Genomic DNA, 20,389 nt, shown 5'->3' with positions numbered 1-20,389 from the left:
TTGTGTAATTAATTCATCTTAATTAACGCGTTAAAGTCCCGGCCCTAGTCAGTATACACCACAGAGTTGTTGGCATTGGTACTGTCATTGAAATGGATAGAGGAGAACGAAATACATAACAGTGCAATTGCATCTGACAGCTTTTCAGCATTATCAAGTATACGATCAGGCAGATCTTCATCTAGAACGGACATAATGAATGAAATATTTCTAATTTTATATAAAATGCAAAACAAAGGCATTGCAACTCGTTTCATCTGGGTTCCTGCTCATGTTGGTGTGGAGGGTAATGAACAGATGGATATTCTGGCCAAACAAACACTCAGAATTATGAACATAGACATAGAAGTTCCACTCAGCAAAGCGGAGGTTCAAACATTCATTCAGAAATATGCACAAACAACATGGCAAGATCATTGGGACCTTAGTGATACAGGAAGACATCTTTATGACATTCAAATGTATGTGGGGGGATGGAAGAAAGGTGGGGTTTAAAAGAAGGGAGGAACATGTCATTTCTCGGATGAGAATAGGTCATACAGGTCTCAATCATACATTAAGTATAATAGGAAAGCATCCAACCGGAAAGTGTATACACTGTAGCCAGCCAGAAACTGTTGAGCATGTTTTACTGCTTTGCAGGAAATATAGTACTCAGAGAAATGTGCTTTTCCAGACACTGAAGAAAGCAAAATTCCATGACTTGTCGCTATCAGGGCTGTTAGGGAAAAAAATCAGGCAATATATATTGTGAGATTATTAAATTTCTAAGAGAAATTGATAAATTTAAAATAATCTAGAGTTTTGGTTCTTTGTTTTGTTTATTTTGTTTATTGTTTTCTGCATAGTCTCTTGTCCACACTCCAGTCCAGTTGGTGGCGGTAATGCACCTACAAGTTGGTTTGCCAACCGCCAATAAACACTAAAGAAGAAGAAGAAGTTAAGAGATGGAATGATATGATGATTCACACTCATGTACAGTAGGTGGCGGTATGCACCTTTAAAGTTGTTTGCAATCCGCCAAAAACCGAGAGAAGAAAAAGAAGAAGCTCCTTGTAACCTTGATCCATGTGGCGTCTCGTCTCTACGGTTATCTCTCTCTGAGGTTCCCGATAGTGTTTGTGAGCTCCAGCTCTACTGATCCATCATCTGTGTGTCTGGATAAACCTCCGAATGGACTCTGTGCTCTTTTTTCTGGAGCGTTTACCTCGGACTAGAGGAGCTAGCTTAGCATGCTAGCTGGAAACACGTTAGCAACACTAGTCAGATTGAGAGTTTGATGGAGAGAGAAACGGTGTGTTTAACGGAGTTTGCAGGAAAAGGTGATCAAGTAAACATGAGTAGAGTCCAAATGCTGCTGTCGTTGAAGAAGCAGCGATTCACTGCTGCTGCTGAAGAGATATTTGCTCTGTTTGAAAAAACGATAGCAGAGCTCGAGGAGGAGCTGTCTCTTTCCAAAGAGGAGAACGAGAGACTCCAGAAACTACTGGACGCTGTTTTACAGCCTGAGCTTCGGATACACAGAGCAGGTCTGTTCCCTTTACTCTTAAACACTTTACTCTTTGGTAACACTTTTTATTAGTGCTGGGCAGTGGCGGCGCCAGGGTATGGCTGGGGTAGGCTACAGCCATACCAATAAATGGCTTAGCCCTACCTTAGCCCGACCATGAAAAATTATGTTAAAGTAAGCATGTTGAGAACACGGATTGCGAAAATCTACCGGTCGTATCCACAACACACAAACTGATCCTGCTGTAACAACAAGTGCACGTTACTGACGCAATATGGTTGAGACCATTCGGGCTTATGTTAGAGGGGTGCAAGGAATAGTCTAAGTAGTGGGGGAGTTTTATACACTAAAGGTGTGAACATTCTCTTGCGTTATAATGGTTATAATATCAGCGCGGCCGCGGTCAGATCAAAATGCCTCCGAATGCAATTTGAATAGACCTACAGCCAATCAGAGCAACAAAACGTTGCTGCGTAATGCATTACTGATAGGCCTACGTCACGTTCACAGTGAAAAGTCCCCAAACTCGCGCCGAGAAAATTGCAGAACTTCTATGCTTCATTGTATATTTCGGATCAGATGGATAGATTTCTTCTTAAACGCCCTCGCATTGAGGTCGAACAAGTCGAACAGGTGCCAGAGTCACACGACCCACCTGAAGAGGATGCCAGCCAGCGGGGACCCGATGGGATTGGAGAGGCCAGAGGTGGCGAAGATGAGGAAAATGTGGAGCAGGAAGCCGCTAACGTGAGCGACATCAGCCAAGGAACTGAGTCTGCTAGCGACATTAGCCAAGGACCCGGAGATGGACCAAAACGTCCAATTAGAAACAATTATCCGTCAAGACAGATTGGAAGCCAGCAACGGTCTTTTAATGGGGCCTGGTTTGACACATACAGCTGGGTCGAATATTCAGTTGAAACTGACTCCGTGTTTTGCTTTGCCTGTCGTCATTTTTTGGGTGCCGGGAAGCGATTCCATTCCGAGCCTGCCTTTACCAATTGATTTAAAAACTGGAAAAATGCAACAGGAGCTTTCAAAAAACACAACGGGAGTGCAGCACACAGGTTTGCCATGGAGGCATGGGCTCAATTTAAACAGACAACGAAAGATGGCTCAAGACTGGGAAACATGATTGATGCAGGTCATTTAAAACTTGTGAAAGAAAACCGTGAGTACATGAAGGCCGTGGTGATGGCCTTACGTTATACTGCATGTCAAGGCATTGCACAGCGAGGTCACCGGGAGCAGGAAGGTGAGGAGAACTCGGTTAATAGGGGAAACTTCCGAGAGCTGCTACACTTAATTGGTGAATTTAACGTGACCGTAGCAATGAAACTGAACGACAATCCTCAAAATGCTAAATACACACATCAAGACATCCAAAACGAGATTTTCCAGATAATGGCAGATATGGTCCGAAGTGAAATAAGTGCAGAAATTAGGGAAGCTGAATGTTTCGCCCTAATGGTGGACGAAACCAAAGATGTCAGTAAAAGCGAGCAACTGTCCATCGTTGTACGTTATCTAAAAGGAGAACAAGTGCGTGAAGAATTCCTGCACTTCAGACGCACAGAGGGCCTGGACGCCGACTCGCTCCTCAGTACCATCAAACAGACGCTCAGCCAATGCAACATCGACCCACACATGTGTGTTGGACAGTGTTACGATGGGGCTGCTGTCATGTCGGGATGCAAGAACGGAGTACAGCAGAAGTTTAAAAAGGAGGTGCCAAATGCCTTGTATATCCACTGCCATGCACACAGATTAAACCTTGTGTTGGTTGATGTGGTCTGCAATGTTGAAGCAGCAACTTTTTTGAAACTGTACAAATGCTGTACAACTTCTTCGCCAACTCAGTCGCCCATGATATTTTCATAAAGAAACGGAGAGAAATGGAGACAACTTCACAACCAGTTGAACTTAAGAACCTATCGGAAACACGCTGGTCATGTCAATATACAGCGCTGGTGGCTATCCGCAAATCACTGCCTGCAGTAAAGGCAACATTTACAGAGATCATGTCTCAGCCCAATGCGCGGAGGAAAACGGAGGCCAGAGCGGTGAGTGGACTAATTGATGAGCAGTTTGTCTTGCTTCTTACGCTTTTCGAGGATCTTTTCCGTGTCACAAAATTCATGTCTGACCAGCTCCAATCTCCCAGCCTTGAGCTGTCCTCCGCAATGGACTTGGCTGATTCGGTCATAGCGACACTGACAGGCAGACGCGCAGAGGAGTCATGGAGGGAAATTCGGGACAGAGCAAGCGACCTGTGCACCAAAGCCAATGTAAATCACAATGAGACACCCGAAAGGAGACAGGCACAGCCTCCTCGACATCTACAGGAGTTTGTTGTGGAAGCCCAAATCGAACGCACACCAGTTACATCCCTAGATGCGCTGCGCACAGAGTGTTTCTACCCAGTAATCGACAGACTTGTGGTTGAAATGAGAAGACGTTTCTCAACCGAGGCCGGTGGTGTCCTATCCGGAGTGTCGGCACTCAGCCCCAAACATGCATCCTTCTTAGACAAAAAATGTCTGCAACCCATGGCCAAGTTCTATGGAGTGACGGAAGAGAACCTGACCCCAGAGCTACACCAGGTTAAGCGCCTACTGGAAAGAAAGAAACAACAGGGACATGAACTGAAGGACACAGCGGAATTTCTGGCTTTAATGCGACCCTACAAGGATGCCTTTACGGATTTACACAGACTAATATGCATTTCCCTGACTCTGCCTGTGACCTCTGCTGGCTGCGAACGCAGCTTCTCCTGTCTCCGTCGCATCAAAAATTATTTAAGAAACAGCAGTGGTGATGCACGGAACATCAACCTGGGCCTGCTGGCTATCAATAAGCAGAGGAGTAAGGCACTGGATGTCCAGCGTGTCATTGATATTTTCGCTTCCAACCACAACAACCGGCGGATCGTGCTGCTTTGAGAACGTCAATCGTGAGTTTTGAATATATTTTTGTAATAATGGGTCATTTGAAAAAGTGTTTTGTATGACAATAGAGACACAGCACACAGGCCATCTGTTGTGTGCTGTGTCTGTCTCTCTCTGTTTACCTGTGTCTCTCTCTCTCTCTCTCTCTCTCTCCCTCCCTCTCTCTCTGTCTCTCTCCCTCCCTCCCTCTCTCTCTCTCCCTCTCCGTGTCAATTCTATATGCCAACTTTTCTTGTTTCTGCCGCTGCGTGGCATGTTGTAACAACGTGGAATTAGCAGAATAGGCTATTGTATTGTTTAATTCACACCTGTTGCTCTCGATGTAATTTAGCTGATAAAAGGAGACTAATAAAAGCCTCACGCGTGGCGTTTCAGTGTCAAGGGGTGCGATATAGCGTGTATGTAATTACATTACAAATACTGACTCGAGCCCCACCACTGTATGGGTTAGCCCTACCATAAACTACCCAACAAAAATACTCTGGCGCCGCCACTGGTGCTGGGCAAGGATTAAACATTTTAATCATGATTAATCAAATAATTTTCTGTGATTAATTGCATTGTTATGCACAACATTCAATAATGAATTCAAAAGTAGTGTATTGCGCACTTTTATTTTAAACAAATAAGGTTATTTTTGAACAATAGTAGGCCTATTCCCTTTACAGAGGAGCATTTCAAATATTTCTTGTAAATCTCCAAAAAACATTAATGCAATAAAATATAAAACCAAAGCTATTTGCCACTGCCAGGGCATTCACGTTTTATCTAGTTTGCTATAGAAAACAAGTTAGCCTCTGAGTCCAGTGATAAGGAAATTCAACTTTATGGTGGTTACACATAACTCTGGTTCTATCAACTCTGCCGCCTGGACTAATTATAAATATCCATGTAAGAGTTTGGTACCTTTCTCCATGTTTCTGTCCCCACTAGTGTTGTCACGATACCAACATTTTTGTTTCGATACCAAGTCAATAATTACGATTTCCATACTTTTTCGATACTTTTCTTAAAAAAGGGGAAACCATCTTAAATGTCATTATTGTGTTTTATTTCAAACCTAGAAATGTTTTTCAGTCATAACACAAACTTTTGAACAATGAGAACAATAAATGAAATTAATTAAAGCAATAGCATTCAAGGTAAAATGACGAGTTATGATATTAGGGTCATGTCGAGTCAGATCGCTATCCCTTTAAGAGAGAGAGAGAGAGGGTGGCGTGTGTGTGCATGGTAGAGCGAGCGAGAGTGTTTTGAAGCGAACGAAGCAGCAGCAAAATAGGTCTGTCGAGTGTCTTCAAAGTTAGATCTGTAACAAAGACCTTAATAAGTGCAACGGTCTCCCAAAGAAGAGCTCACCTGTCTGCCTTATTGAAAAGTGGGTTATTGAACCCAAAGTTTGTTGCTTCGGCCCTGGGAGACTGCAGAGAGTCATCTCTTGTTTTCATCGTCTACAGTCTGGGAGCCAACAGGAACGTTTAACACAAGAATACGTATGAACTAAAATAGCAGCACCATCTCAAACAAGGAGCGAGCTTAGAGGAGCTGACATCGGCTGCAGGGAGTGGAGGCAGAGCGCTGAACACAATCAGGAAATACGGCTCTTATTAAAACAATGTCATTCTTAACAGGTTAAAGTACCGATACTAATGAAATGGAGGAATCATAACGTTTTTAACGGCAGGGTATAGCGATACCTTTCTAGTATCTGCACCGTGCAACACTAGTTCCCGCCACTTATTTTCTGTTTTGGTTCATGTGAGCACTGCAGCAGTCTAAGACCCACATCTCTAAAGCAAAACAAAAAGAACGGTGGTGCAAACGAGCAGATCCAGGATTTGGCTTCTATGACGTCGTTGGTGCAATTTGGCTCACGTGACACGTCCCAACCTATCGTCTCTGGCACACGTGACACGTCCCAACGTCAATATCAGACTCATGCATCTCTCTAAACAGCAGGCGGGGCTTCAGGTGATCATGTTGAGCTGTGTGTCTCCACCAAACTCAGCAGCTGATCGGATCTCTGATCCCTCTCTCTTGTCCGGTTATACTTCACTCGCATTTATGTCCATATCGATCAGATCCAGCTCTCCTGATCGGCCTTTATAGAGAGCACCGATCAAACTATTAAGAGTGAATATTGGCCGTTAATGATCGGCGGCCAATCAATCGGAGCATCCCTAATTATTACCGCACATTTTGACCAGCAGGTTTTGAAATTACCATTTTTTTTAAAAATAAATTTGACCAGCTAAAAACCGTTAATTACCGGCTAACGGAAACCCTGGTCCCAACCTATCGTCTCTGTATACAGTCGTCTAGCTGAATCCCCTCTCGCAGCTGTGTGTCTGTGTATTCAGCAGGATGTCTGCAGGAGGTACTTAGAGTAAAGTTGTTGGCACTGTTCTAGTGGTAAACACTTAAGAAAGAACATGTCAAGCTATGTGCTGTATCAGAAACAATGCGCTGCTTGTTTTGGGAGTAATATGGTCTGTGTTTACATTAGCAAGCATCGCTAACACTCAAAGCTAACGCTGTACTGGAGAGAATATGTGTAACATAATGTCCTTGCGGTAAACCCTGCGAGAGAGAAACGTTTGAGCTTCATACTGTTTCAGAAATAATGCTTGAAGTAGTTTGGAGCATAATATGGCATTTAATCACAGCAGCGTTTAGCTGAGTTTCTCCCAGTAGAAAACTCTTAGCAGGGGAAAGCTGCATGAAGCTACAAAGGGGCGTGGCTAGCAGCAGCTGTTCCATTTACAATGTAAAGCAGAATCAGCCTTTTTGGAACAGGGCTGGAATAGAGGGGTATGAGTAGGGATAGGTACCGAGCCCCGGTTTTAAACGGGCCCCAGTTAAACTCCGACGTTAACGGTCTTTTTATTGGTACTGGAGACATGTAAAAAATATATGTATATGTATTATTGCTACACAAACATTATATTGCAGTTTTAGTGTTGCCAACTCCGTTTCTAATATGCAAAAAGCGTGCAAAATGCGTGTCTTTAGTATTTTCGATCTTTCCAATCCAGGCAATCTCTCCCCCGCCTGCTTGCGAGGGGGCGGGGCAGTTTACACACACGCTACATGCAGCAACACACACACACACACGGAGGAGATGGCGGAGAGAACGCGCTCCGGGGTGTGGTTAAACTTTACCCGTCTCGATGTGGACAATCCTCATTACCAAAAGTGCTATAAGAGTTTAGCATGTAAGGGCGCACGAGCAATTTGTCTAAACATTTAGCATTCAGACGGAGAAATGCACCAGGTTCGACTGTCTTTCTAGTAGCGCTGTAGCCCCCCCGTCCACGAATAACGTTTCCACGTCAGGTGTTATGTGTGCTAGCAGCAACACACGGAGTTAACTACATTATACAAACATGGGTTAATGATTAGAGGTAACTGAGTTTTGTTTACAATTCTGTCATCAGATTATTTAACACGATTTGTTAGAACATTGTTGTTTCTTTTGATGTGAAATATTATGTATTTAATTTAAATAAAAAGCTAGTTCACAATTTGTTTAGTTAGTTAACCTTATTTTTTTCTCCAAAAGAACCGATAAGAGTACCGTTAAAAGACCGGACCGATAAGCGGTATCGATAAAAGTAGTAGTACCGTTAAAACCTTAACGATACCCATCTCTAGCTATGAGTAGTATGAGGCAGAGGTGGGACCAAGTCATTGTTTTGCAAGTCCGAGTCAAGTCTCAAGTCTTTGCGCTCAAGTCCGAGTCAAGTCTCAAGTCATTGTTTTGCAAGTCCGAGTCAAGTCTCAAGTCTTAGCGCTCAAGTCCAAGTCAAGTCTCAAGTCAGGATGGGCAAATTCAAGTCAAGTCAAGTCCTAAACTTTGACAAAACGAGTCATAAACAAGTCATTATGTGTTTTTCACCAAATGTAATGACATCGATCAACAGAATAATACTTAATAATCAAATTGCTCTTTATTAGTCACATTAATAATTTAATAATCAATTTTCTCTCTGCTGGTAAAGTAACGCGTGTTTTTCTAATTTAAGAGGGATCAGTAAGGTAACGGCCCGTCCACACAGCGGCGTGCGTTCAAGCTTCCAACGCTTCTGCCCATTCACTTTGAATGGGGTGACGTCACTTTTAGCCGAACTGCATCGTGGGAAGCGACGCGGAGCGTTGCTGGCGTGGCTCGCTGCAAAAGTTGAGCAATGTTCAACTTTTGACGCCTCGACGGAAGCGTCAGCCAATCGAATCATATGCCAGTACAAGCTCTAGCCAATCAAACCGCTGCTTGTGTGAGGGGCGGGAGATTCATGTGATTGGTTGTTGGTCGATTGTCAGACACGTCCGCCGGCAAACGTCAACGCACGCCGCTGTGTGGACGGGCCGTAAGGCTACCGTGACGGTTTGATTCAGAAGGAGTTTAATGTATAAGATCCCTGATGTTGAGGTAACCAGAATGTTTATTTCCACTGTGTACAACATGTTGTAAGGGACCCACAATCTATCTTTATGCAAGGGATAATGTGCAGCGAGGCGTCTCTATGGGGAAAAGAACACCTGAATCTAGATCCCTCTGCAAATATACTTTAAGTATATTTTGATGCTAATACTTTTGTACTTTTACTTGTAACATTTTGAATGCAGGACTTTTTATTGTACAGGGTTCCTGCAGGTTTCGCCAACTCAAATTTAAGACTTTTTAACACATTTTTTTAAGACCACTTTGAATAGAATTTAAGACCTATTTCACGGCAATAAAGTATGAAGGAAAATGTATATAAAGAAGAAATACGTCCCATAATCACTTACAAAGTAAATGTATTCATGTTCAACATAAGAACAATGACTGAACACACAAGCATAACAGTAACAGAACTGTGTTAGCGTGTTGGACAAAAAAGTGTGTGTGTGTGTGTGTGTGTGTGTGTGTGTGTGTGTGTGTGTGTGTGTGTGTGTGTGTGTGTGTGGTGTGTGTGTGTGTGTGTGGTGTGTGTGTGTGTGTGGGTGTGTGTGTGTGTGTGTGTGTGTGTGTGTGTGTGTGTGTGTGTGTGTGTGTGTGTGTGTGTGTGTGTGTGTGTGTGTGTGTGTGTGTGTGTGTGTGTGTGTTTGTGTGTGTGTGTGTGTAGTGGGTGTGTGTGTTGGTGTGTGTGTGTGTGTGTGTTGTGTGTGTGTTGTGTGTGTGTGGGTGTGTGTGTGTGTGGGTGTGTGTGTGTGTGTGTGTGTGTGTGTGTTGTTGTGTGTGTGTGTTGTGTTAGTTAGGGCTGTGCCATTATATCATATTTTAATCGCCATTACGATTTTGGCCATGCCACAATTACGAAAACAACATAATCGGAAAAAATGATTATTTGCTTTGCTAGGTTGTGGACAGTGCACTAAAAACATATTGATCTAATTAATTTTAGTAATGTATCATTTATTTAATAGTTTGTATTGTTTTTCAGTTGAATTATACATTCAGGGTAATCAACAGTTAAAAAGATACTGTTCACATTATTATTTGTTTAAAGTTCAATAAATGGATGTTTTCAAAGTCAATGAATAATCATATTTAATAATCGTGATATTAATTATTGACCAACATAATCTTGATTATTGCCATAATCGAGCAGCCCTAGTCTCTCTCTCTCTCTCTCACTCTCACTCTCACTCTCACTCTCACTCTCACTCTCACTCTCAGAGAGACAAGAGCTATATTCAGAGCTCTGCTGCCTTGGCTACACTATTTCATCGTTGCTGTTGTATGATTGGTGTTTAGCTACGGTATTTAGCGTCTACAGCACCTCCGCTTTTAGGGTTGACGTAGACCCAAACTTCGCCCGGAGGTCCCCCGGTGTTGTTGCGGGAGCTGCTGCACCAGGTAACGCTGCATTAGCTGCTGCTGCACTAGCTAACGCTACATTAGTAAAACAAACACTAATTTATTTTGCAAAAGATGCAGCGGGCTTCAAACACGTTCCCTCCACTGGTTTCAACCAAGCACTAAATTAGATGTTTTACAACCAAATACGGTTGAACTTACACTTCCCCATATTTATTTGTAAGTAGATTCGAAGATAGGCTACATGAGCTGAAGCTTGGTTGCTAGGTTACTAGCTGGGTGTTCTCCAACAAGGGGCCGGGGGAAACAAAGTTAGTGATTACTGGTTCCATGTTGATTTAATTCAATACAAATTGTTGGGGGGAACTGAAAGGCTATTACCGTACTGGTTACTTTGCAGCCCGGACATTTCCCCCAAAACACATTTAGACGCTATCGCAACATAGAAATACCTTTTCAAATCCGATAATTTTTAAGACCATCTGAATCATATTTAAGACCTTTTTAAGACTTGTTAAGACCCCGCGGGAACCCTGATTGTAACTTGTTTTAATTGTCTGAACTTTTTTCGGTTTTCGCTCATTTCTTGACTTTTTCCGACGCGCTTGCATTTAAATCCAGCTCCCCGTCTCCCCGTCGCTCTGTGCAGCTGGCCTGTACCACTACACATGCTGTTCCCCCCACCCTTCTTTCACATGATGGTATGATCCTAGTGTGTCCTCGCATATGATTGGCCGCATGGTGGCCCAGCTAAATAAAGACCCGCCCCTGCCTGCAAGGATTCTCAGCAAGAGTAGGAGCGGCTGAAGATTCTGCTTTCCCCGACGGGAGTCTGCTCTTCTAGCGGCAGCTCGCGATCGGCGTGTTGGAGACCTCTGAATTAAAGTAGCAAGTCACCTCAAGTCAGAAGGCTCAAGTCCAAGTCAAGTCCCGAGTCATTGGTGTTCAAGTCCAAGTCGAGTCGCAAGTCTTTTGTGATGTCAAGTCGAGTCTCAAGTCGTAAAATGTGTGACTCGAGTCCAAGTCATGTGACTCGAGTCCACATCTCTGGTATGAGGCATGGCTACAATGGTTAGGTATGGCCCTACAATATATTTTTCAAATATAGCATAATAGGTCCACTTTAAATAATGTTTAAATGCAGGATCTTTATTTGTAATAGAGTATTACCATTCTATAGGCGTAGTGTAGCTGTGAACGATCCCAAATACAATGCATGAATTAGGGCTGCAAAATGTCTCCCGTTTTAATGATGATTAGATTTTAAATGCTAACACTTAACAGTTTTTTCTGACTGTGTGTTTCCTGCAGACGTACAGCTGCTGGTGGTGGTTCAAGAAGAGCTTCTCCCTGACCAGCAGGAGTGGAGCTCCAGTCTGGACCAGGAGGACCCAGAGTCCCTCCCATACATTAAGCAAGAACAGCAGGAACTCAGGATCAGTCAGGAGGGAGAGCAGCTTCAGGAGCTGGAGGAGGCTGATATCATCAAGTCTACTTTCACTCCTGACTCTGTGAAGAGTGAAGATGATAAAGAGAAACCTCAGTCCTCACAGCCTCATCAAAGACAAACTGAACACATGGAAACAGAAGCTGATGGAGATGACTGTCGAGGACCAGAACCTGCCAGGAACTCAGTTCCAGAAAGCAGTTTACAACCAAAGACTGAGGACAACACTGGAGACTCTTCTGAACCTGACACTGGAGACTCTTCTGAACCTGACACTGGAGACTCTTCTGAACCTGACTCTGGAGACTCATCTGAACCTGACACTGAAGACAGTGCGGATTGGAAGGAGACCAGAGAACCTGCGTCAGACTCAACCTCACTGAAAAATAGACAAGAATCTGTCAGTGATTCAAGCCGTAGTGCTGTAAAGAAACAATTTGGTTGCTCTGTGTGTACAAAATCTTTTACATATAAAAGCAATGTTCAGCGACACATGAGAGTCCACACAGGAGAGAAACCCTTTAGCTGCTCAGTTTGTACCAAATCTTTTGCATTGAGTGAAACTTTAAAAAAACACATGAGAATCCACACAGGAGAGAAACCATACAGATGCTCAGTCTGTAAGAAATCTTTTTCACAGAGAGAACATTTAAAGGAACACATGAGAATCCACACAGGAGAGAAACCACACAGCTGCTCAGTCTGTAAGAAAGCTTTTTCACAGAATATACATTTAAAGATACACATGAGAGTCCACACAGGAGAGAAACCACACAGCTGCTCAGTTTGTAAGAAATCTTTTTCACAGAATAGAAATTTAAAGGAACACATGAAAATCCACACAGGAGTGAAACCACATAGCTGCTTAGTCTGTAAGAAAGCTTTTTCACAGAGTGGAGGTTTAAGAAAACACATGAGAGTCCACACAGGGGAGGAAATATACAGCTGCAATGTTTGTGACAGAAGATTTAAATGGCGTAGTGATTTTAAACGACACAAGTGTGTTGGTCGTCAGTCCTTACAGCTTAATGAAATTCAAACTGAGGATAACAGAGAGGCAGAGCCTCCAATCAGCAGCTCAGCTGCACACATGGAAACAGAAGCTGATGGAGGACAATGAATAAGTCTTATGACAGTTCACATATGAGAGAATTCTGTCTGACTGGATTAACATTGTTACACAACATTCATATAAGACTTAAATGAACTCCATCTTTATCAACATAAGTGGAGAATATGTTTAATGTTTTTGTCAAACTGATGTTCTGATTTATACGTTAACCACTGACTGTTGATGAACCATTTTATTTTGGATTAAGGGCTCCAAGTTTTCATATAGAGATATAGGATGGTTTGATGTTTTGTTCTTTATTTCTAAATGTTTTATGTCATTGCTATCCTGTTCATGAGTCCTGTTTTACATAAATGTACCTGTTATCTGATTGTTTTTGCTTCTGTAACTGTAAGGGAATATATTTGCCTATTTTGTATCCTGATTACCCAATGCCGTTACATTTAATACGTTACTCCCTAAGCCTGATTTCAGCCACCTGCAACCGATTCGCTAATAATCACAAATGTTCATTTCTTTGACCCGTTGACTCAACTATTTCTTGTTTAATAATCGTTTCATCTCCTCAGGACCAAGTTCCCGTGTCCTGCCTTTCACCTGCTGATCACCCACACCCATTTTATAGTTTGGCTGCAGCACGTTGATTGGCTGCTGGAGAATGAGGTGAAATGTAATAGGTTAAAGAGACCGCCTGTGATGAGCTGATTATATGCAGCTGCGGAGTGAATGTATATACACCCAGTCTTCCTGAAATAACTTGCGCTGAGCTTCATTTCAATCTCGAAAAAAAAGATAAATAACACACATTTAAATTGCCCCACAAATAATAAATAAACACATTAGCTATATTACCATGGGACATGGGGACACAGCAAATAAATGCTGCCATCACAACGAAGTTAGAGGCCTTTGCATATTTAAAACCAGTGCCAAATATGTCAAATCTGTAAAGTTTTTTTAAAACTACAGAAACAAACTCTCAATGGCCACCAATCTGCAGATCACACACATCAATTTTACAAAAGATGTAACAAAGATGTTTATACTGCCGACAGTCATTATTTCAAACAGTATAACCACATTTAACGCAGAATGCTCATTCATTTGTTTCCCTCGACCACGATGGTTGCCATCGTATGGTCAGATCCTGGGGTGGACCGGTCACTGATGAAGGCGATATTCATGTCCTTTTGAGGCACATTAAATCATAGGTTAGCGCATCAGAGATAATGAATTAGGTAATTACATACTTTTTAAACTGTCACTCTTAGCTAATTCAGAGCCATTATTACGAGCTGCTAAAGCAACGCTGCTATTGTTTTCACCTATTGAGTCTGCATGTGTGTGTCATCATGGCAATGTGGTCCTGAAGACACAGAGGTGGTTTTGAGTACTTTGCCTAGTGTTTAAATGCATGTGGACAGATTTTGTCAATCACAACCGTGCAAGTTTTAGTGTCCCTTCTCATCTTTTTAGCAGGTTCCATACAATATTTGAACTGGTTAAGTGAAGAGCAGAAGCCACTTTTCAAATGTTACACAATCCTTTCCCCATGCCATTGCTGTCAACACCTATCCATGCTGAACGTTGCTAAGATATTATTGATTGGGGTGTGGCCAAAAGTGCAATATGCTTCAAAATGTAACTGGCAGAGAGCAGTGCTTTTGTCCTGTGTTTTTACACTGTGCCCATGGATTTTATTTTATTTCAAGATTTTTAATTACGTCGCTAAACTCCTTGAAAAGATCCTCTTCCTTTTCTCCAAGGTACACGACAAGGCAGCGGATGGCTATAGTTCTCTGCGTACTTCAATTGTATTGTGCTATTTTTGAAAAAGGAAAAAAAGAGAAATTACCTAAATGAATATATTCTGAATGGGTGACTGCCAACAACTTGCATTTCAATGACAACTCTAAATAACGATCCTACCTCAAGAAGCATGTCCTTGATCTGCTTCACCGGGATTCATTTTTAATAAAAAGCGATATCACAATAGTAACCAAAGTATTTTTACTCTCACAGTAGCCTCTACTACTTTGTATCCTCTCACAGAACTATTCACAGTTCAAAGGCTGCTAATTTTGGTCAAACAGCAATTTGCCTATACAGTGCAACTACAAGGCTATCTACTGTATTTGAATGACAAAAGATGACACTCACTGTAAAGGAATATTTTCATCTGATGCGTAGCTGTACTGAGAAACTTCACATGAGTGACCACTCTTTCTCTGTGTGGGGGGGAAGGGTTTACTGCCCACTCAGACAGAGTTTCTTTGTCTGTTCATCTGTAATCGATTAGGGGAAAAGGCGGGCTGTTGGGACCCCTCCTTTAAAGGATATATAGAGATGTTTCTGTCTTGTGTGGGTAGAGTTAATTTTGGCAGCTTGCATTGAACAGTGCGAGTTGCTTTGTTAATCCTCCGGCCGTTTGTCTCTCAATAAATATCAGTGTATTGACAGGCGAATCCAGTTTCACTCATTTCATGATTGGCTCAACATTGCTGCAAAGAAGTTTTATCTTCACAATTGGCGTCACGAACGGTTACCAACAAATCGTCGAGCTGGTGAGTGTAATTTCAAATCTATATTTTGACATTGCCTCGCCAGACTCTGTGATTGACGGTATAAAATTACCTGTGGAACAGATAGATGCAATATTTTTGGTTTCCTCTGTGTGTGTGCACGGCAAATATTCGGAGAGACCTTAAAGAGGGCATCAGTAATGTGGAACTTCGGTTTAAAAGCAATGTAAAGATTTGTACTGAAACGAATCGCGGATTTCTGGAGATTTCAACGGTTTAACCAGTTAAATCAACTCGCCTCGAAATCACCCTGTTGCTGCTGCAGGAAGAGGGTGTGGGTAATTCCCCTCCCCCCTGTGGGGAGCAGTACACGAGGAGAAACAAAGCACAGTGTCGTATCTTCTTAAATCGCACCATTATGAGTTTTGGAACTAAACAGAACTATTATTAACGGGAAACGTGATACGAAATATTACGTCACGCTGTGTTTCATAAACTGAGGGGTTGTTGAATTTGGCTGTTGTTAAAATAAAGGGTACTGAATTCATTAAAAGTCTCTGCTCTCCGGATCGGGGAGGGCAGAGCACCACTAAATTAGCATAGTGGTTGTTGATTGAGAATAATGTGGTTATTACTCTTCAGCAGATTCCGTTCTTAGAATTAATTTAATTAATTAATATCTCTGCTCTCGGTCGGTTGAGCAGTTTTACCACTACATTTGCATAGTGGTTTTGATTGAGAATAAGGTAGTTTATTGCTCATCAACAGAATTCCCCTCCCCCCTGTGGTGAACGGCACACGAGGAATGTTTAACAACACAGACTTGTATTTTCTGTTAATCACACCATAAGCTCAAGAACTAAATTGAGCTATTAAATGGGAAGGGTGGTGGCAGAATATTACATTCACACTGTGTTTAATAAACTTACGGATTATTGAATTGGATGTTGTTTAAAAAAAATAAATAAGTACTGATATTTCCCTACCCCCGCTGAAGTTTCCCTAATTCGGATTAAAATTAAACTGGATGAGTTTAGCTGTCACCTGATATTTGTTGCGGGTTCATGTTTGTTTGTATAATTGTTTCGTGTTTGTTTGTTTACCCGCCGTCTTGTGCATGTTTTGTAACAACTAATAATTAATCAGTCCACAGCCAAGGTAAAATGAATCTAAATTTCCGCAAAAGGAAAATAAATAGCAAAAAGCCTCTGTTTTACACCCGGGAACCTCAGAGGCATAACTGCGGGTCATCTGTCTGCTCAAATAGGTCAATGTTATATTATTTGTTTCATTTATTCTTAATCTATGTATTGTATGGTAATAATGAAAATAAAAAAACCTAATGTATTGAACACATTCCGAAACAAAGCAGATAAGACAAGACTCAGACACAATGGTGATTAAACCTTTTTGCACGATTGATGCAAAATGAAAACTTTGTCATTATCTGTTTCCAACTGGCCACTGGAATCAGATAATTGATATAAGTTCAATTACAGTTTTTAAATATAGTTCAACATTCTTTATTAAACTGTTTCAAATTATTTCTAGTCAAAATCCCCTCCCTTTTTTTCTCTGCTCTGCTTGGTGCTGCAGAAAAAAAAAACGCAAGACACGGGGTCAGAGACAGGCGTGACCTCTGGAAGGAAAAGATAATCTGAAGCAGACCACGGCGCGACCCATTGGGGGTTTTATGACCACAGCACAAAGAGGAACATCTAATTGCAGCAGTCAGTTTATAATTTTGCCAGTACTGTTGAGCATTTTCAAAATGTATTTTCATGCCTCTGTGCATGGCTTAGTCTTTCTATCTGCATAGCCACTGGTGTAACTAAGTTCATAAACTTAACAAGTACTATACTTGGGAACAATTTTGAGATACTGGTACTTTATTTGAGTATTTAAATGTTTTGCCATTTTAGCCATCCGCTCCACTACAGTTCAGTGGTACATGGTGTATTTCTACTCCACTACATGTATTAATACCTTTTAGTTACTTTCAGATCTGGATGAATGATGTGAAATCTAATCAAGTGTTGAATCAGACTTTAGTTCCACCTGGAGTAAATCCACCAGCTACCCTGCAGTATACAAAGTCATTCAAACTAGCTGCACCTTCACCAGCTTTGAGAACACTTTCATGATCAATCATTATAAAACATATCATATATAGTATTCTGAAATAAACCAATCTGCACAGTGACTACTTTTACTGTCGCTATTTTCACTATATTTTGATGACAATACTTTTATACTTTTACTTGAGTAACATTTTGAATGCAGTACTTTTACTGTAACATAGTATTCCTACACTCTGGTACTTCTACGTTTACTCAAGAACAAGATCTGAGTACCTAAGCTAACGTTAGCCAGAAACATTTTCAGTTCGCTTCAAGCTCTGCCGCTCCGACAGGGAGCTCTGCTCTGAACACCCGTTCTAACAGCTGTTCTCCAGCGGTCCAGTCTGTGCCACAGTCACTCCGGACCACACAGCTAATATTAACGAACACATCCGTAGGCAGTAATGTACATGAACGCGTTCATATTTTGGGCGAACGTGAACTGAACGTACTGTATTTCCGCTAGATGAACGTAATTGAGAACGCGTTCATTCTCAGCGCTGTACATGACGGCGTTCAAGAGTGCGTTCATTCTCAGCACTGTATTATAACGGCGTGGTGTTGTTGCAGGAAGTCCCGACGGGGAATACTTTTGCGGTAGTACATCTCTATATACATCGATACAACATTACGTGTTGATAGAAATCATCACATAATGAAATAAGACCCCACGGTTTGATAATTGACAGGTGTGTGGGCTATCTTCCATTTTGACACACAGAACAAGGGGGGCGATCCACCCGTATCCAAAATGTAAAGTAATTCAAACAGACTCGTCCCTCTGTGAGGAGCAGCAGGTTCAGCTTCATTTAAATATGTCGTGCAGTAATAGATGGATTTATTTTTTTCCTCTCAAGAGAGAATGTGTATTTTATGTTAGTATTTCAAAAAAAATCTCCTGGGGGAGAATCCCCCCAGACCCCAAGCGGCGGTTGGGTTTTCAGCATGTCAACACTTTCACTTGTGAGGAAATGGTAGGATTGGCTCCAGGTCGCCCTTTTTATTTACTACAAGACAAATGTTTTTATTTTATTTTAATTTCATACAGTTCAATTTGGATTGAGACAGGGAAATAATCTAAACCTCACGCGTGGCGTTTCACTGACAAGGGGGCGATATAGCGTGTATGTAATTACATTTCAAATACTGATTTGAGCCCCACCACTGTATGGGTTAGCCCTACCATAGATTATCTAACACAAATACTCGGGAGCCGATAAGTCAATTAGTTGCTTATCGCGACAGGCACACAATAAAACAGTGGAAACAAACATGTGTTTGACTTTCATTAGTGAATGAAACTGTGTGCCCTTTATAGTCTGTGTCCAATATTGTGTATTTGTATATATATATTATATATATATATCCTAAATATATGCTAAGGTCCCGCTACGGACACGATAGCAGTCACTTCGTGCGCATGTGTGTAATTAAACCCATAATATCAAAATCTCACTCCAGCCAGGTACCCAAAGTTAGCAACCCTGTCCATACCCCAATAATATTTTATTGCAGATCAACATGAATCACACAAACGACCTATTTTGGATTCAAAACGGCACATTTCCCCAAAAGATGACAAGTTTGCATCCCTGCCTGTTATCGTTTTCATCACGGAGCTGGAAAAATGGTGTATTGATTACTGATCTGTGCAAGTCAAATTTGTTAACTGACTTTGGTTCTAATGTTAATGTTAATTTGATTTCAACCCATAAGTAATTATTTAAATTAACTCAACATTCCACATGATGGATTAGTGTTCCACATTTTTCCCACTAATTTGTTTATGATTAGGCCAATGGTAAAGAGAGACATTGATGACCCTGTGTCCTTTTTGTTAGCACGTGGTTCCATTTTGTCTAATGGCGTTGGATAGCTTCACTAAGAGTCACCCAGTTCTACCCTGCTACAGTCCGGCTGAGTGCAGTCACAGAGATGCTATGGCTGCTCTACATGACATTAATGGTTTGGTCCGAGAATGGACACCATTTCCTGCTCCCAGAGAGAATGACGCTCCTCACACTGAACAATACAGCCATTGACTACTGTCTCACGTGGGTCTGCTCCCCCCCACCGAGCCATGAACTGGAAGCTTGAAGTCTGCTCTGAACACTTGGAACTGTCACACCAGCACCAACCCTTGGGTCAGTTAGATGAGACTAACGGCTTCACTTAGGGCATATGGGTCAGAAATATGACTCTCGTTACCACGGAGTGGGTTGTTTGTTTTTTTAAGGCTATTCATACTGCTATGCAGAGTGAAGAGCCCCTACTATTTTAACAAATAGGCCTGATGTCAGGGGCCTCTTACTGTCTACTTCTGCATGTATTCACATTATATGAACCATGTTTACACCTGTTGAAACTAGGGCTGCACGGAACTCAGGCTACAATACAACCATTTTGTTCTGCTCTAACGATTCAATTTATAGATTCTACGTCAAAATAGTTCGTTTTTATTGTTTCCGATGATAACGTCACCTTAAGTGGAGGAATGCAAACCTGTTTTAAAATGTAAGGTTTTGAATTTCTTTGACATTTCTCAGTAATGACACCCTCAGACGCCCACTATCATTTATGCCAGTGGTTCCCAAACTTGGACAAGTAAAAAAAAAAAATCTCAAGGCACACCTATTGTGAAAAGATAGCCCTTATAACACGTGTTATCACTCATATTATGTAAAGTATCTGTAAATGTGCATAATTATTTACTAATGCCAAATAAAATGTGACAAAGACAACTATATTACGAAATATTTCCGAAATTAATTTGAAACTTTATCAAATTAGGCTTCATCAAAGCCAGCAACACACTCATTTACACCAGACAGGTCACAAAATAGAAAATGAGGCAAAAGGAAACTCAGCAGAAATTCAGCACAGACAACTGTCAATGCAAGGAAGCTGCATTGTCCATGGTCCGGAACTACAAATTATAAATGTATTACTTTAAAAAATGTAATATAT

At 41.6% G+C, this 20,389-nt stretch overlaps 1 protein-coding gene across 2 annotated transcripts; it reads left to right on the top strand.

The window, feature by feature from the left end:
* The first annotated feature begins 1,009 nt into the window (after positions 1–1,009).
* On the top strand, positions 1,010–13,150 carry LOC117534591 (zinc finger protein 583-like). 2 transcript variants are annotated; one of them, XM_034198826.1, is made up of 2 exons: positions 1,010–1,529; positions 11,573–13,150. In XM_034198826.1, exons 1-2 carry the CDS (start codon positions 1,280–1,282, stop codon positions 12,826–12,828), a joined length of 1,506 nt encoding a protein of 501 aa, XP_034054717.1. In that variant the 5' UTR covers positions 1,010–1,279; the 3' UTR covers positions 12,829–13,150. The 2 variants fall into 2 exon arrangements, with proteins under 2 accessions (XP_034054717.1, XP_034054718.1); XM_034198827.1 differs by lacking the exon at positions 1,010–1,529 and adding an exon at positions 1,771–4,463.
* Positions 13,151–20,389: the final 7,239 nt, after the last annotated feature.

Source organism: Gymnodraco acuticeps, unplaced genomic scaffold (assembly GCF_902827175.1).
Source record: "Gymnodraco acuticeps unplaced genomic scaffold, fGymAcu1.1, whole genome shotgun sequence".
NCBI classification, from domain to species: Eukaryota; Metazoa; Chordata; class Actinopteri; order Perciformes; family Bathydraconidae; genus Gymnodraco; species Gymnodraco acuticeps.
The sequence above is the reverse complement of the archived record's forward strand: the minus strand, read 5'-3'. Positions and strand labels throughout refer to the sequence as shown.

Bases quoted from the DNA above. Each gene is read 5' to 3' on its own strand.
- LOC117534591 (XM_034198826.1), top strand. From the start codon at position 1,280: ATGGAGAGAGAAACGGTGTGTTTAACGGAGTTTGCAGGAAAAGGTGAT. The intron at 1,530-11,572 runs GTCTGTTCCCTT...TGTTTCCTGCAG, and splicing joins GCTTCGGATACACAGAGCAG to ACGTACAGCTGCTGGTGGTG.